At 40.2% G+C, this 13,868-nt stretch overlaps 1 protein-coding gene across 5 annotated transcripts in view; it reads left to right on the top strand.

Moving 5' to 3' along the window:
• The window catches only part of shank2a (SH3 and multiple ankyrin repeat domains 2a), a 124,592-nt gene that overhangs the window by 56,755 nt on the left and 53,969 nt on the right, over positions 1 to 13,868 (top strand). For all 5 annotated transcript variants that reach the window (XM_081715881.1, XM_081715880.1, XM_081715879.1 and 2 more), the window contains 2 exons: positions 5,070 to 5,212; positions 5,456 to 5,569. In XM_081715881.1, the coding sequence (XP_081572007.1) occupies positions 5,070 to 5,212; positions 5,456 to 5,569 (257 nt within the window). The remainder of the gene's footprint in view (positions 1 to 5,069; positions 5,213 to 5,455; positions 5,570 to 13,868) is intronic.

Genomic DNA, 13,868 nt, shown 5'->3' with positions numbered 1-13,868 from the left:
GCCCTAATTACCGCAGCAGTTGCTATGGCTTCCCTTGCCTGCCCCACCATTTTTCACATGTGGATTTTCTGTGTGTGTGCATGAGAGAGAGAGAGAGCGAGAGAGAGAGAGAGAGAGAGAGAGAGAGAGAGAGAGAGAGAGAGAGAGAGAGAGAGAGAGAGAGAGGCCACAAGAAACAGCAAGAGAGAAAGGTTAGTTTGTAACTGAAGTGCTAAGGGTGCTCTGGTGTTGTGTGTTGGTGTAAAACATTTCAATCTTTCAGCTGTGGTGGGCTTATCTTACTGCTTTGGACTGCAGCCCATCCCAAATGTTGCCTCATTCCTTCTGCATATTCTCATTCTAGAGGATTTTAGTGAGCATGTGATGTATGAGCATGAGGTGGGTAGTAACGAGCTACATTCACTCTGCTGCATTTATTTAGGTAAATTATAGAACTAATTGTACTTTAAAGAGTTATTTCATTTGTTATTTTAGCTATTTGACAAACTGATTTGGGTGCTGTTTGCCCTAACTTTCTTCAATAACTCCAAGCCACATTAAATGTGATGAGAGCACTTGACCTGGAACATCGTGTGACCTGGTAGGCTGACGCTGTCTAATATAATCTAGCACATTGCAGATTTGTTATACACAGTCAAAAGATAAAACACAACAAAAATATTCCAATATGTTGGCTTGTACTTGGTGTCTTCAGGATAAATGGATGGAACAGTGTCAGGAATCAGTATAAGTTTCATGGAAAACTCTTTTTAAAAGATATTTTCAAAACAGTAGTGCAAACCAGAATATTCTCTGGAAGTTGAGCTGAGACAGTCAAGATTTTTCAGAATAAACCGAACCCATTTCTCTCTGATTTTCAGATTCTTTGGAATTGTACGAAGGCTCATATTTTCTGTGCAACCAAAAAACTGTGCAACCAAAAAACAAAGCACATCTCTTCCATTGTTTTTAAAATAGTGAAAATATGATAGCTACTACACCTGGCTTCTCCTCTGATACCCCTTGTTTCACTATAGCATTATGCTAATGATATGGAAAGTCCCACAATTCAAGTTGATGGGATTGGTTCCTTGAATTTGTTATTTGTGAAACCCTGTCATTGGTATACTGGGGATATGAAAAAAAAGCTGAATGCTCAGCCAAATTCGAATGCTCAGCCATTGGTGTTGACTGCTAATTTCACTCATGATCACTCATTTCATCTTCTAGCATATAAAATCACCACATGGACATGTTTCTAAGATTAAAAAGGATTTTCACCAGAGGGGCTCTTTAAATAATTTAAATTCAATACACATTTTGTGCGATTTGTTCAGTGCCAGGTATTGCCAAGACCTGGATGGCCAAATATGGGTTACTGATATCCCTAAAGATGACCGGGGTACCACTTTGCTGCAGTAAGTTAGCCAACTGAATAACAGAAGTAGTAGAACATTATGAGCTGTGAATGGCCAAGACAAAAGGGGAGCCCTTTGCAATGATAAAATGTTTGAAAAGTAGTTATATCCTTTCCTATAAGGCTCACATATCTGTGCCTAAAATCATTGTGCTCTCCTAATGTGCATTATTAATATGAAAATGTTGTAATCCATCATCATCAAGGATATTCTGAAAAGCAATGGATAACTATCTATGAATAAACTTAAAGCAACAGGAAAAACTTAACAAATGCAACAGCTGACCTAAGTCATTACATCAAGCAATGCATGGTTCATGCTGAGGCATTCTGTCCATGGGTCTCTCCATGGGTCTCTCCATGGGTCTCTCCATGGGTGGCTCCATGGGTCTCTTCATGGGTCTCTCTGTGGGTTTCTCCATGGGTCTCTCTGTGGTCCAATGTCAGCTGGGCTCAAGAAGGAGCCTTCTTTCATCACCATCACCCTCAGCTTCCGCATCCTCTTAGAGGATCTCACCCCACTTAAAAGCTTAAAAACACCAGCCAACAGGTCACCTGTTTCTGGCCCTCAGAGATGTCGCTGGCATGCCTTTTCCCCTCCTGTCTCTGTGCCTCTGTTCTCCAGAACAGGTAGATGACAGCTGCCTTTCACTTTGAAATGTCAGGAGTGATACACACAAAAATGACTCAGGCTGTGTTACTGAACAAAAACCCAGTGTGACCTCATCACTCAGCATTTGTTTTCTCTATGTAATTGTATGTCTCCTTTGTTCATATTTAAAGACATTTTTGTGTCTTATTTGAAAACACAGTGACTAAGACGTGCTGGAGTGCTGATGCACCTCAGAAACTCTACTGGTCTGCTGTGCTGAAAGGAATGAATAAAAGGCCTATGTGGAGTTTTTAAGTAGACAGAGCTTTCCGCCCACCAGAAATAAGGTGTTTAGAATTCAGGCATTACTCTACAATCCATTTGTATTTGCAGTGCACATCTTGGCTGCTATCCTTGTGTAGGAGTGTGTTAAATTTGATCTTTGAGCCTGATCAAAGACCCCATTTAAAATGTTTTATAAATCACATAATCTGGCTGGCCAGTTTGATCAAATCTGTGATCCCCTTAAGAAGCTGTTAATTTACTGTAAATGCAGTCTGGTACCATTAGCAGGGTGTGAAATATATAAAAATGCATGTAGGATGCAGGCATGATTGCATAATTGAGGTGACTTAAATCAGGAGTTATCAGAACAATAATACTTTAGTCTAAACGTTAGGAAGCAAATGCATGGCTATTGTAAAAAAAAAAAAATAAAAAAATAAAAAAAAAAGATGAAATTAACATTGAATTAATGATGATTTTAAAACACCAAATTAAATTTCAGTGTATTATGAATTTTAGTATACATTACTAAAATTAAATTAAATGTCACACTTTTAATAGCTGAGTGAGCAGGTTAGTTTTTGATTCCATCAAATATGTAACACTTTTTTTGTCATGTTTTTCTATGTCAGTGGTACTGATGAAAGACCCTAGTCCTACATGCAATAATATGATAGTGCTAAAGTGTGCTTCATCTTGGACTCATCTGGGAATAGAGATGCTTTGGCACTGGCATTAAAATGATCAGCACCCAATCTGGATCTCTGGAACAATTGTCTTCTTTTTTGTGTTCATGTGGACTATTACATTAGTTTAGCTGCATATTTCCCAGCAAAGTGCAGCAAACTGCTTCAGAATTCTAGTTAAGTGAGTTAGTAGTTTTACCTTTATGGAAATTGGAGGCTATAAATGTAGGTAGAATATATACTTACCACTGAGGGAAAAAATGGTTCTCTTCTTTTAAAATAAAAAAATCTATATATAATAATCAAAATTTCAAATGTTTAAAATATGAAATATAGCAATGAATAATAAAAAAAACACCTCTTGATTTTATGAAGGATAAGTTAATTTAACTACTTTAACTAGTACTTTTGTGATTTTAGAAACAATGGTCACATCAGAGATACTTGGAAAACAGTTAAAGTATACAGTAGTGGCCAAAAGTTGAGACTGACAAATTTCGGTTTTCACAAAGTTTACTGCGTCAGTTTTTTAGATCCTTTTTTTCAGATGTTTATATGGTATAGTGAAGTACAATTATAAGCAATTAAGTTTAACTTTTTATTGACAAATACATCCAGTTTAAGCAAAGACCATGTTGACCCTTTTTTGCAACTTCTACAATTTGCGTTGGCATGCTGGATCTCAGCTTCTGGACAAATCTTGACTGATGGCAACCCATTCTTGCCTAATCAGTGCTTGGAGTTGATCACAGTTTCTGTGTTTGTCCTCCCTCTTTCTGAGGATTGACCACAGGTTCTCAATGGGATTGAGATCTGGGAAGTTCCCTGGTGATGGACCCAAAATTTCAATGTTTTGTTCACCAAGCCACTTGGTTATCACTTTTGTCCAGATGTCCCAAACAGTCCGAAGGGGGATTCATCAGAGAAAATAACTTTACCCCAATCCTCTGCAGTCCAATCCTTATACTTCCTGCAGAATGTCAGTCTGTCCTTGGTGTTTTTCTTGGCGAGAAGTGGCTTTTTTGCTGCCCTTCTTGACACCAAGCCATCCTCCAAAAGCCTTCACCTCACTGTGCATGCAGATGCACTCACATCTGCCTTCTGCCATTCCTGAGCAAGCGCTGCACTGGTGATGACCTGATCCTGTAGCCGCAGGAGGAGTAGCCTTTAGGAGACGGTCCTGGTGCTTGCTTGACTTTCTTGGGTGCACTGAAGCCTTCTTGACTGCAATTGAACCTCTGTCCTTGAAGTTCTTGAAGATTTGAAAAATGGTTGAATTAAATCAGCTGCTTCGTCCTGGTTAACACTTTCTCCTGAGTTAACGAGAAGATCACTAAAATGATGTTAGCAGGCCATTTTGTGGCAGGACTGAAATGCAGTGGCTGGAATCCAGTCATTTTTGTTATTAATTTTCATGGCAAGGAATGACTTTTCAATGAATTGCAATTCATCTGATCACTCTTCACAATGTAAAGTTAATGAAAATTGCCATCATAAAAACTGAAGCAGCAAACTTTGTGAAAACCTAAATTTGTGCTAGTCTCAAAACTTTTGGCCACGACTGTAGTACTTAGCATTTCACCCAAATGGATATCCAGAATATGTAACTACAGTCTTTGTCCATTAGATGGCGGTGTTAGGTTGCCAGCCAGAAGAGACATTCACAATTCGTTCACAGGATATGAACCCTGTTGGAAATTATTTGGAAGTTTAGTTATCTCATTCACATTCTTGCAGACACTTTATATTTCATATTTTTCTTTGTCATGTAAGTACATACAACCAATATGTATTTAACATATAGGTTGTGCTCTTTAATCTTAATAAAAGTGGAAATAAATGGTGCTGTAATGTTCATTGTCTTAGGAGGTAATCATAAATTAAAGACTGGTGTTCTTTTTACTAGTAGAATATCTGGATCGATAGGCTACAGAGTCCTTTACTGTCCTTGAGTACTGAGTAGGAGAGAATAAATGTGCAAGAGACATGGAATGAGTGCATTATATGTTTGTGTGTATGTGTGTGTGTGTGTGTGTGTGTGAGAGAGAGAGAGAGAGAGAGAGAGAGAGAGAGAGAGTCTTCATCACCCTCCTCATCCTCTTGCTCCTAGAGCCAGTGTTGGCAGTCTGGATGGGATGGGCTTTAGGAGGAAGCTGTACAGCGCCGTGCCTGGACGACACTTTGTGGCCGTGAGACCCTACCAGCCACAGGCTGAGGGTGAAATCACGCTCTACAAAAATGACAGGGTCAAAGGTTAGCTCACACAAAGCAATCAGAATGCACGTTTCTTAGAACCCGAACCCTCCCGGAGGAGACGGAGCTGGCCACTGTGCCTCTTGACTTGCTTTTTTACACAGTATCCACTGTAAGAAGCACCATGTGAATTCAAAAAGTGAAGTGAAGTAAACACTAGACACTGTAAGTGCTGTAAGGGTCAGGTGGATACAGTTTCTGCACTCATTTGACTGTCCTCTCTCCCCCCTGCTCCTGGCCCAGTTCTCAGCATCGGCGAGGGAGGTTACTGGGAGGGCAGTGCTCGCGGCCATGTGGGCTGGTTCCCCGCTGACTGCGTGGAGGAGGTTCCCAGCAAGTCCAGCGAAGAGCGACCGCGTAAGTGTGTCCGTGCGATGGGATTCTTACATCACTGTTCTCTACAGTCTGTATGGAGAGACGGGGGGTTGGAGGGAGGGATGGAGCGAGTAAGACAGAGAGAGAGGGAGGAAGAAAAAAGATGCCCCCTTCTGACCATTGTCAGCTGACTACTATATGGATATCAGTGCTTGTGTGTGTATGTGTGTGAGTGTGTGTGATGAGTGTGTGTAAATGGCTCTGATCCCAATGCTTAAGATACCCCTGGAAGTCATAGAATATGGAGTGGAATTTCATCAGGATAAGAAAGTGATGAAAATAGTCTAATTAACATCCTCCTGCTTAATAAATTGTATTTGTTTCAATATTGATATTTATATGCATACATATTAAATATATAAATATACTTCAACAGCCACCCTCTACCCTGGTCATCACCAGTCATCTTCTGACCATGGGGCCACTGCTGACCAGATATAATTTAGGAAGCGGTATTAACAGTGTGTTGTGGGTGTTAAGCTTGTACCAGATGATCAGACCCAGCAGTGTAGCAGGGGTGTTTTATACCTGTAGAGTGGTCCAACACCCAGAAATATCCAACCGATCACAGTTCTGTGGTCCCAGCCTCTCTACTGAGGAAGGATGGTTAGCAACAGCTGCCCATGGCAACAGATGGGCAATTGACTGTGCACTTACAGTGGGGGTTTTGATAAAATGGTATCTAATAAAGTTCTGCCTTGAACTGCTCAAACAGTATATAGATCAAAATCTTTGGTGAAGTAAATTGAAACTTCTGTAGCTTATATACTTAAAGTTTTACTTTAACTTGTGTGTGTCCATGTACATGTGTATAGTGTTTATATCACCTTGCTGGGCATAATGACTCAGAGGTGTTCAAAAGCATGAGGTGATTGTTTAAACAGAGTGACAATAGGACAAATGCACCAGAAACCAGAACAAGGCAACAGGCTGAACAATAAGGAGAGAGACAGTGACACAAAACAAGTGTGAGGTTTTGCAACTTACAAGTACAGGAACAGTCCACTAATGATGATGATAAAGAATGAATCTACTGAGTCTAGTAATGATTCGATAAAGGATGAATATAGGAAGAGTTCACTAACAAGGATAAAGGATGAGTACAAGAAGAGCCCACTAACAAGGATAAACGATAAGCATAGGAAGAGTCCAATAACAAGTCCCTAAATGAACAGTAGGTGTGATAATTCCGGGGAGGCATAGAGCCAGGGACGCACTGCCAGGGCAGACTCGACCCAAGGACAAAATGTGGAGACAAGGCCATTTTCATGGTCCTGTTAGAAAGGGAGTGATTCACAAAATGTGGCTATTATTTAAAATCTAAAAAAAGAGAAAACCTGGTTCTCTGTTAATAAATAAAGTTACTGAAGGAATTAAAGTGTGTGTGTGTTTAAAGTGTTTTGCACCAACACCACTGTTTTGGCATACTAGCCCTTACTGCTCTCTAGCTGTTTATCAGTTTTTCCCTTGGATTTAACTACATTCTACCTGGATGCCAACAAGTTCCACCAGACATCGAAAACTACTTTATCGTCACAAACTACAGCCAAAGAACTACCAAAAACGTAAGTAACTAACATTTTGCTTCCCCATCTTAGCTGCTCTCGTTCTCCGTCAGTGTGCTGAATGCAACATGTTTAGTTATTCTTTGTCCGTCGTTAGCGATAGTTTTATCTGTGAGACGTATAGATTAATTGGTAGTCTGACGGAGAAGATTCTAGTGCTAGAAGGGCGCATCCAGACCTTAGAAAGTGTTAAGACCTATCGAGAAGCTAGAGGTACAAGCTCTGGATGCCTTAGGGAAAGTTAGCAAGCCCACAACTGGGTGATGCTACGGCGAAATAACCGAGTCTTGGCTCGCCCACAGGAGCACTACACACCCCCAATTTTCCCCACTCAGCCAAACACCCGTTGAAAGAGCTCTGGTTATATGGGACTCCATTTTGCCACATGTGAAAATAGCCTTTAGGGACACCAGCAGCAGCAGTTAGTGGTATACCAGGGCCCAGGGCGCCAAGGTAATCTTAACATTGCAGGTAATCTTAAGGTTTTTAGGCAAGCATTGGTTTTCTAAGATAGTTATTGACATAGGAGCAAACAATATACACCTTCGTCAGTCAGAGATTACTAAATATAATGTTGAAGAGGTGAGTCAATTAGCGAAGGCGATGTCCCATGCTGTAGTATGCGCTGATCCCATCCCAATGGGATGTAACGTACATCCGGTTATCTTCCTTATCGACTGCTGGATGTCCAAGTGGTGTTCAGAACAATGTGGGTTTAAAGATAATTGGAACACATTCGAGGGCAAGCCTGGCCTTTTAGGGCGGAATGGTATCCATCCTACTAAGAAGAGCGCTGCTCTCCTTTCCTGTAACCTAATCTATGACAATCCATAGCAGAGGCCAGGCAGCAGCAGACAAAGAGGCTAAACCAACTGTCTGCTGGTCGTGACTTCACCCGAGGTTCATAATATAGTATGTGTGTGTGTGTGTGTGTGTGTGTGTGTGTGTGTGTGTGTGTGTGTGTGTATAGATAGATAGATAGATAGATAGATAGATAGATAGATAGATAGATAGATAGATAGAGAGACAGAGAGAGAGAGAGAGAGACAGAGAGAGAGAGAGAGACAGAGCTCGGTTCCCCGAGCTAAGCAGAAACACAGAAAACAAAGAAAAACATAACATAAAATAAAGAATAACATAATTAGTATTAAAGAAACTGATTCACAGAACACTGCCTGCAGTGTTATCTAAAACTGGGATTATTAAATTTTAGATCCCTAACATCTAAAGCAGTCATGATAAGTGAAATCCTAAAAGAACATAGATTTAATGCACTTTGCCTTACAGAAACCTGCATCAAGCCAAATGAGTACATAGCTTTAAATGAAGTGAGTCCTTCTGGCTACAGCTATTCACACCACACTTGTCTAACTGGCCGCAAAGGCGGCATTGCAGTTATTTATACTGACACATTGGGGATGAACCTGAAAGCTGGTTATGAGTTCAAGTCCTTAAGATTTATTTTCACAAGCATAAATGATGTAGCCAGTGATAAGAAGTCCACCCAGCCTCTTCCACTAATTGGCATCTATAGGCCACCAGGACCCTACTCAGAATTTATTAAAGAATTTGCTGATTTCCTTTCTAATCTAGTCACTCTAGTAGAAAGAGCCATTATTGTAGGTGCTTTCAATATTCACTTTGATAATGCCCAAGAACCTGAGACTGGCCTTTAGTTCTATATTAGAATCAATTGGTTTCACCCAATGTATAAGAGAACCCACACACTCTGGTGGACATACGATTGACTTAGTACTGACATATGGTTTAGACATAGAGAATGTAGTTATACTAGCCCAGTCAGATGCCATCTCAGACCATTCCCTAATTTCATTCAAACTACATATGAGCCACAATATAGTACACCTTGCTATCATACCAGACACACAATCACGTCAGCCACTGCACCTAGATTTATTGCAAATCTCCCAGTTTTATCATTTGTGATTAGGATACCTTCAAACTCCATGGAACTTGATCAAATAACTGAATGCTTAGAATCAGTATTCTGCTGCACACTCAATGATGTTGCTCCACTTAAGAATAAAAAAATTAGGGACAAAAATTTAGTACCTTGGCATAATGATCACATTTGCAATTTAAAACAAAACACTCAAATGTAAGAATAGAATGTAAATGGCACCACACTAAGATTATAGTCTTCCATCTTGCATGGAAGCAGAGCCTTCTCAAGTAAAGAAAGACACTTATTACCACTCAAATATGTTTATATCTAGACTCTAATAGAAAATAACAAAAATAATCCTAGATTTCTATTTAGTACAATTGCACATCTAACTAACATTGACAACAATGCTCAGATTACATCACACAGTAGTAATGAGTTCATAAATTTCTTTAACGAGCAAATTAAGCACATTAGAGATAACATTAAGAGTATTAATGTGACATCGGGCAGCTACTTGGATATCAGAACAACCAAGCCAAAAAGGGCTCTAGAATCCTTTACACCTATCCAAAAGCCAGCACTTGCATCTCTGATCTTGTGCTCAAAATCCTCCACTTGCTTACTAGATTCACTGCCCACACACTTTCTTAAGGAAATCCTACCTGAAGTAATTGAACTTTTGCTAAATGTAATTGAACATTGGCTACATTCCTAAATCATTTAAATTAGCATTAATCAGACCATTTATCAAAAAATCTAACCTCGGCCCATGTCAGCTGTCAAACTACAATCCGATCTCAAACCTTCCATTTATTTCCAAGATCCTAGGAAAAGCTGTAGCTCAGCAGCTAAGCTCATATCAGAATCAGATACATGAAGTCTTTCAGTCAGGGTTAGGCCTAATCATTGTACAGAGATGGCACTAATTAAAGTAGTTAATGGCCTGTTGTTGGCTTCTGACCAGGGTTATGACTCTTTGCTTATATTGCTTGATCTGAGTGCAGTATTTGATACTATAGATTACAACATTTTACTAGCTAGACTTGAGAATGTTGTTGGGATTAGGGGAATAGCCCTTTCCTGGTTTATATCTTATCTAGCCAGTTGCTACCAGTTTGTTAACATAAATGGAGACTTCTCAGCATACAATAGGTTTAGCTATGGTGATCCACAAGGATCTGTTCTAGGGCCTTTGCATTTTTTATATATATATGCTACCTCTAGGTGACATTATACATAAACACTGTGCTAGTTTCCACTGCTATGTTGATTATACTCAACTATGTATGAGCCAAACCAGGAGACATATATCATCTTGGTAGTATTGACGAATGCATAAAGGACGTCAAACACTGGTTGTTGAGGAACTTTCTCTGACTTAATCCTGACAAAGCAGAGGTGCTTCTATTAGGCCCAGAGATAGCTAGGTCCTTGCTCTCTAATTACTCAGTGAACCTCAATGGTCTCCCAATCGCATCTTTTCTAAAAGTTAAAGATCTTGGAGTCATTATGGATCCCAGTCTCTTGTTCGAAGCTCATGTAAATAAAATTTCTATGACCATCTTTCTCCACCTCAGGAACATTGCTTTAGATTAGGAAGATGCTCTCCTCACATGATGCAGAAAAGCTAGTCCATGCATTTATCACTTCCAGATTGGACTACTGTAGTGCCTTACTATCTGGCTGTACCATTACGTGCCTAACAAAGCTCCAGCTAGTTCAAAATGCAACAGCCATAGTTCTTACTAGAACTAGAAAATTTGATTATATTACTCATATGTTAGCTCCTTTATATTGGCTCCCAGTAAGATTTCGTATTGATTTATATAATACTTCTAATTACCTACAAAGCACTGAATGGTCTTGCCCCACAGTACCTTAGAGAACTCCTAGTGCATTTTGATTCACCACGTCTGCTTAGATCGAAAGGTGCAGGCTCTTTACTAGTAGCAAGAATATGAAAATCTATTGCAGGGGACAGAGCCTTTTCCTATAAAGATCCCAGACTATGGAATAGTTTTCCTGTAAATGTTTGAGACTCAGACAACAGTCTCAATATTTAAGGCTATGCTGAAAATCTATCTGTACAGTCTGGCATTTTATGAACTACTTCCTATCTTAGGTAAAGGTGTAGATTTGGGGGTCCATGAGCACTGAGAGTTATGGTAAACTGGGATGTTATGATGCTGTCACTTCACCTCTGTTGTCATTCAAGTTTGTTGACAGTGGTGGAGTGCTGATGTTCCAGGGTGCCCTTATGCCTGTAATTCCTTCTGGCTCTATCCTTTTAGCTGTGCTGCCATAGCTAGATAAGCTGGAGTCCATCTTTGCACATTATAGTGTTTAATTTGCTATTATAATAATATTTGCATATTATTATAATTCACACACCCTCGTACCTGGACATGCCTAATAATCTATTCTCTCTTTCTGCCAAGGTATACCTACCCGATGTCATGATTTTACTGAGCCTCAAGTCGCCTCAGCTGCCATGGCTACTCCCACCACTCCTGATATAGCCCAGCACACCTCCACCCCAGCCAACTACTTCTCCATTGCCCTTGATGAACATTCTCTTGAGGGATGGGTTTCCGACACATGCCCACCAGAGGAGGATGGCCCCCATTTCAGTCTTGCTTCCTCTCATGGTTTCTTCCAAATGCTCTAGGGAGTTTTTCCATGCCACTGTCGCCCTTGGCTTGCTCACTGGGGGCTTGGATATTTGTAAAGCTGCTTTGTGACATGTTTTAAAAAGTACTATATAAATACATTTGATTTGATTGACATGGGTACAGCAGGTCTGAAACATACCTAGGGGCTTCCTCATGTAGTGCTTAATAGCTTAGTCACAAATGTTTTAAAACAATTCTAAAAGCCACCAGTAACCAGTAAAGAGAGGCCAGCACTAGAGCATTATGCTCACTGTGCTTGGACATAGTGAGTGAATAGGCCGTTGGATTTTGTACGAGGTGAGTTAGTGGTGTGAGAGTGTTTGCCCCCTTCCTGATATCTTTTTTTTTGTTTGCCACACTTAAATGTTTCAGATCAAAATATTTTAATATTAGACAAAGATAAAACAAGTAAACACAAAATGCAGTTTTAAATGAAAGGTTTTTATTGTTAAGGGGAAAAAAAACCTAATAACTAAGTGGGCCACCCTTAACAGCAACAACTGCAATCAAGCATTTGTGATAACTGGCAATAAGTCTTTTACAGTGCTATTGAGGAATTTTGGCTCACTCATCTTTGCAGAATTGTTGTAATTCGGCCACATTGGAGGGTTTGAGCATGAACTGCCTTTTTAAGGTTATGCCACAGCATCTCAATCAGATTCAGGTCAGGACTTTGACTAGGCCACTCAATTCTTCATTTTGTTTTTCTTAAGCCATTCAGAGGTGGACTTGCTGGTGCATTTTGCCTCATTGGCCTGCTGCAGAACCCAAGTGCGCTTCAGCTTGTGGTCACAAACAGATGGCCTGGGCATTCTCCTTCAGTATTTTTTGGTAGACAGCAGAATTCATGGTTCCATTTACCACAGCAAGTCTTCATACCAACAGTAAAATATGGTGGTGGTAGAATGTTCCTTTTCTGAAATACTGTGTTACTTTTACACCAGATGTAATGGGACATATACCTTCCAAAAAGTTCAACTTTTGTCTCATCAGTCCACAGAGTATTTTTTCCAAAAGTCTTGGGGATCATCAAGATGTTTTCCGGCAAAACTGACATAAGCCTTTATGTTCTTTTTGCTCAGCAGTGTTTTTCATCTTGGAACTCCATCATGAAGGCCATTTTTGCCCCGTCTCTTTCTTATGGTGGAGTCATGAACACTGACCTTAACTGAGGCAAGACCTACAGTTCTTTGGATGTTGTTGTGGGGTCTTTTGTGACCTCTTGGGATGATTCGTCACGGCGCTCTTGGGGTAATTTTGGTTGGCCGGCCACTCCTGGGAAGGTTCACTATTGTTCCATGTTTTTGCCATTTGTGGATAGTGGCTCTCACTGTGGTTTCCTGGAGTCCCAAAGCTTTAGAAATAGCTTTATAACCTTTTCCAGACTGATAGATCTCAATTACTTTGTATCTCATTTGATCCTGAATTTCTTTGGATCGCTGCATGCCATCAAGCCTTTTAGGATCTTTTGGTCTATTTCACGTTGTCAGGCAGGTCCTATTTAAGTGATTTCTTGATTGAGAACAGGGGTGGCAGTAATCAGACCTGGGTGTGGCTAGAGAAATTAAACTCAGCTTTCCAAAGATGTGATTAAACCACAGTTAATTTATGTTTTGTTTTTTTTTTGTGGGGGGGCACCATCACTTTTTCACACAGTGCCATGTAGGTTTGGATTTTTTTCCCCTTAATAATAAAAACCTTCATTTAAAAACTGCATTTTGTGTTTTCTTGTGTTATCTTTGTCTAATATTTACATTTGTTTGAAGATCTGAAACCTGCATCTGGGGTCAAGCCCAGCCTGTATTGAGCTCATATCTTCTCATGATGCTCCCTGCTCCTCATCATTTCCATCCTCCTCAGGTTTCTCCTTTCTGAGGTACTCAATAAGCCCTTCATCACTTGGGGCCTGGTGTACTCCTGCATCTTGGTTGTTTCATCCTGGATAGTGGCTCTGATGCTCACTATTCCTCTGACTCCCTCCTTATACTTAGTGTACAGTCTCAAGAGTGCTGGATTTGGGATGAAACCCTCTGTGCATCATGAGGAGTTTCCTTGTCTTGATGTCAGTGGTTTCTGTCTCCTCCTTAGGCCATCTTATTATGCCAGTTGGGTATCTGATGACTGGCGGAGCATAG

The sequence above is a fragment of the Electrophorus electricus genome, chromosome 6 (genome assembly GCF_041902795.1).
Source record: "Electrophorus electricus isolate QZ-2024a chromosome 6, ASM4190279v1, whole genome shotgun sequence".
In the NCBI taxonomy this organism is placed as follows: domain Eukaryota; kingdom Metazoa; phylum Chordata; class Actinopteri; order Gymnotiformes; family Gymnotidae; genus Electrophorus; species Electrophorus electricus.
This window is presented reverse-complemented; position numbering and strand designations above follow the sequence as displayed.